Below are 4719 nucleotides of genomic sequence, written 5' to 3'. Positions count from 1 at the left end.
AGAGAGAGAGAGAGAGAGAACAATAGCTACTCTTTCAGAGGATCCAGTTCAATTGCACCCACCAGGAAATGGCTCACAGCTGTCTATAATTCTAGTCCCAGGGGATTTGACACACTCTGGCCTCTGAGATACCCATATGATGCACAGACACACATGCAGCAAGAAACCTATACACAGAAATAAAAACTTAAAAGTGTGTGTGTGTGTGTGTGTGTGTATGTGTATATAGAGAAAAAGAAACCAGAAAGATACTATATAATAAAAGTGTCATCATATTTTTTAAGTATTTAAAAATATATTGAAAAGTTTTACATGTATTAAAAAATGATAGCATCTATAGTTTGTGAGATCACTGAAGAAGTAGTCAAATTATTTATAGCAATTGAAGTTGGTGAATTCTTTGGGATCTCTATGGGTCATAGAAAGATGCACAAATATATTGTAAATATAAGATAAAAGAATATACAAGTTGGGACTTATAGCCTAGACCTCCAGATCTAGTTATTCAGGAGACTAAAGCAGGAGGATCTCTAATTCAAGGCCAGCCTGGGTAACACAGTGAGACTTTATCTTAAAGACTAAAAGAGGAGCTAGAGAGATGGCTCAGTGGTTAAGAGCACTTTCTGCTCTTGCAGAGGACCTAGGTTTGACTCCTAGCACCCACATGGCAGCTCACAACCCTCTGTAACCACAGTTCTAGGAATGCCCTCTGACACCCTACCTCTTCTTGGCATCAGACACACATGTACACAGATATACATGCTAGCAAACACCCATATATATGGGTTTTTTATTATTATTATTTAAAGGGGGATGGGAATATAGTTCAGTGGGGAGAGTGCTTGCCTGCCATGAATAGGGCCCTAGGTTCAGTCCACAAAATAGAAGAAAGGGAGAAAGCAAGGGAAAGTTCATGGCCATTATACTGTGTACATTGAAAACTATCTAAGGCAAACAGTTCACTTTGACTTTCTCTGGATAGAACTAAGGGACCAACTTTAAAAGCAACCTGTTGCTGCAATGTTTAAAAGTTTATAGCTAGGGACTAGAGAGATGGCTTAGTAGTTAAGAACACTGAATGTTCTTCCAGAGGTCCTGAGTTCAATTCCCAGCAACCATATGGTGGCTCACAACCATTTGTAATGGGATCTGATGCCCTCTTCTGGTGTGTCTGAAGATAGCTACAGTGTATATATATATTTTAAAGTTTATAATTAAAATATTTTATAAGAAGGATATTTTTAAAGGCAATAATTCTTAATTTCTTTTTACAGGTGATTACATGCTTGAGGCAAAGCCAAAAGAAATCTCAGAAATTCAACGTGTAAATTATGAACAGGTAATAAACATGACTTTTATATTAAAATATGTAATTCTGTATTATGAATTTACACATTGATCTTTGTGATTTGAAACTTTTTCTATAGAGGACTAGAGAGTAAATGTGTTAAGTTTTGCCAGCCACTTAAGTTCAAGTCTACTGCTTATTTTTTTTTTTTCTTAAAAACTACACTTTAAAATGTAAAAATAGTTCTTAGCTCAAAGCCATATTTGATTCAAAAGCCATAATTTTGGATTCCTGTTTTCTATGCATGTATGTGCTAGTGATTTATTGGTACCATCTTATAAATCTGTACAGGATAATGACATTTCCTTGAAAAATTTACTCTCAAGTAAATTTGTCATTGGTTTTTCCTTTCTTGTATGATTTAAGTGATTATCATTTTTCCAGTGTGAGAATTGAATTCAATACCTTGTACATGCCATGGAAATGCTCTGCCAGACCTCAAGTTATGCTCAAGATTAAGCTGAGTAAATGTTGCCTGAGATGTCAGGACACACTCTATAATTGTATAATTTCAACAGGTCTACATTTTTTTGGTACATCCATTTGAGATGCTGTTCTATAGTAAAGACACAGTAGGAAAGTCAGTCCCAAAGCTGGGAGGAAACAAGCAAACTTCATTTTCCTCAGTATTCTTTGTGTTTGTTAATAGAAAAGGAAATTAACTTTTTTTTGTTTGTTTTTTTTTTTTTTTGAGACAGGGTTTCTCTGTATAGCCCTGGCTGTCCTGGAACTCACTCTGTAGACCAGGCTGGCCTCAAACTCATAGGGTGACCTACCTCTGCCTTCTGCCTGCTGGGTACTGGGATTAAAAATTGACTTCTTTTTGTCGAAAGGAGAATCATCATTTCTACTGTTGACGAAATGAACATCACTCGGGATTCATTTTCACTGTCAATCAACTTTGAAAATATGTGATCATCTGGGCATAGTAAAACCTGATCTGTATAGAGTTCCATGTCAACCAGAGCTACGTAGTGAGAGCCTGTCTCAAAAGCCAGAGTAACAAAACAGTCATCAGGCCCAAATTCACATCAGGAAACAAAATTCACAATGTAGACCAGGCTGGCCTTGAACTCACAGAGTTTGTGCTGGGGTTAACTTACAAAGTTTCTTGAATTTAAATGTTCATATAATCTTGTAATACAATTGAAAAACCAACATCTTGCATTATAGATAATCTATAGCTTTGTGTGCTGATTTAAATTTTGTTAGAAAAGACTGGAGCATAACTCAGAGGACCTGGATTTACTACTCAGTAACTTTCCCAAAAATTCCTAGGAGAATTCATAGCTTAGAGCAGTGACTACTTTTTAAATTTTTGTGTGCATTGGTGTTTTGCCTGCATGTGTGTCTTTGTGAGGATGTCATTTGGGTGCTGCTCTTAACCACTGAGCCACCACCACCCCTAGAGCAGTGATTTTTCCAACAGTTTTTAGCAGTAGAAACCTCTTTCTCAATGAAATCTTACATCTGCTTCTAGTATATAAAACCAATAAATGACATTTTAATTGTTTTTTTTAAGTTAGCATAGAAAGTAATGTGTTACATCATGAAATTTTCATTCATGCTTGTTCTTAGGTTACCTTCTCATGCCCTCCCCCTTCCCTGGCCCCCTTCTCCCCAGTGGCCCTTCCTGCTTCATTAATTCCTGCATTCATGAATTCATTAATGTCATTTCTTTCCTCCTCCCCCTACCGCCACACTTTTCATCTTCCCCTTTCCAAGTCCTCTTTATAATCTCATGACTTACTTATGTCCACATAAAAAATAATATTTTATAAGTATGACATTATAAGGTTCAATTTATTTCAAATATAAAGTTTATATAATTTCTTATTGAACTCAGTGATATATTTTTTGATAACACCAAAACTGAAATTCAAAGTAGTGGGTGATCATCCTGGTGTCATTTTACTTCTGTTGGAGGACCTAAGGATCCATCTGACAAGTGTTTGAAGGTGACAGCAGCATATTTGTCCCTTTCAAAAGCCAGGCATTATGGTGGCTCGGACTCCTGAAGAGTGGAAGGAAAGCTCTGTTGCACTTTGAGACAAAGGCTAGCTGAGGGCTTACGGCAAACATACCGTGATTCCACTGAGATGATTCAGGGCATAAAAGAGTTGAATTCCTGGAACCCATGTGGTAAATTCCTAGCTTTGCCAAATAGATAAAGACCTTCACAGTGTAAGGAAACACAATATGCATGGATGGCAACAGGATTTCATTTTTTATTTCATTTATTTATTTTTGTAGTTGTAGGGTATTTAATGAGAACTTTATACAAGGTAACTGTACCACTAAGCTGTACCTTCAGCCTGACAGGTTTTTAAATGATTGCAAATGTGCTTGTAAAACAGACTTTTGTTTAAGCTTGCTGTGGCAAATATCACATCATTCATTCTAATAGATCAGGAGGCAGAGGGTGGAGGACTGAAAGTCAGCTACAGGGCTGAAGATGTAGTTTATTTAATATGTACAAAGTCCTGTGTTTGATTCCTAGTGCTGTAGGACTATAATAAAAGAAATGAATAAAATAAAATCAGAGCTGGGCGGTGGTGGCACACGCCTTTAGTCCTAGGACTTAGGAGGCAGAGACAGGCAGATTTCTAAGTTCGAGGCCAGCCTGGTCTACAGAGTGAGATCCAGGACAGCCAGGGCTATACAGAGAAACCCTGTCCCCCCCCAAAAAAAAAATCAGAAAATGAAAATAAAAGCATTGATGGGAACAACTTGGGTCTTTTTTCTTTTCTTTTTAAGAAACAGGGTCTTGGTGTGTTGCTTAGGCTAGTCTGGAAGTCTTGGGCTCAAATGAGAACCGTATGGGGACTACAGGCACATGTCACCACATACAACATTTTTTATAGTAATTATTCTTTTGAACTCTACTTCTTCCCTTTTTATTTTCAGAATATGAGTGATGCTATGGCGATCTTGCACAAACTGCAGACAGGCCTGGACGTGAATGTCAGGTTCACTGGGGTACGAGTTTTCGAGTACACACCAGAGTGCATAGTCTTTGATCTTCTAGATATTCCTTTGTATCATGGGTGGTTAGTAGACCCTCAGGTAAGTAGAATTTGAGTTATATATGCATAGGAGGCTGGAGAGATGCCTCAGTAGTTAAGAGCACTGGCTACTGTAGACAGGTCACAACTACCTGTAACTCTAGCTCCAGGGGATGCAGAGGCCTCTTCTGACCCATACAGCCACCAGGCATGCCTCTGGGACACAGACGTGCATGGAGGCAAAACATTTATATATGTGTATATACATATATATATATATATATATATATACACCCATACAACCACCAGGCATGCCTCTGGGACACAGACGTGCATGGAGGCAAAACATTTATATATGTATATATA

The 4719-nt window shown here is 37.7% G+C and overlaps 1 protein-coding gene across 3 annotated transcripts in view; it reads left to right on the top strand.

Annotated features, from left to right (window-relative positions):
* Positions 1–4719, top strand: part of Mindy2 (MINDY lysine 48 deubiquitinase 2) — a 54245-nt gene that overhangs the window by 21963 nt on the left and 27563 nt on the right. For 2 of the 3 annotated variants that reach the window (XM_031343343.1, XM_031343344.1), the window contains exons 3-4: positions 1275–1339; positions 4256–4414. In XM_031343343.1, coding sequence (XP_031199203.1) covers positions 1275–1339; positions 4256–4414 — 224 coding nt within the window. The remainder of the gene's footprint in view (positions 1–1274; positions 1340–4255; positions 4415–4719) is intronic. The other variant, XM_031343345.1, reaches the window with a different exon arrangement.

Source organism: Mastomys coucha, unplaced genomic scaffold, assembly GCF_008632895.1.
Source record: "Mastomys coucha isolate ucsf_1 unplaced genomic scaffold, UCSF_Mcou_1 pScaffold23, whole genome shotgun sequence".
NCBI classification, from domain to species: Eukaryota; Metazoa; Chordata; class Mammalia; order Rodentia; family Muridae; genus Mastomys; species Mastomys coucha.
This window is presented reverse-complemented; position numbering and strand designations above follow the sequence as displayed.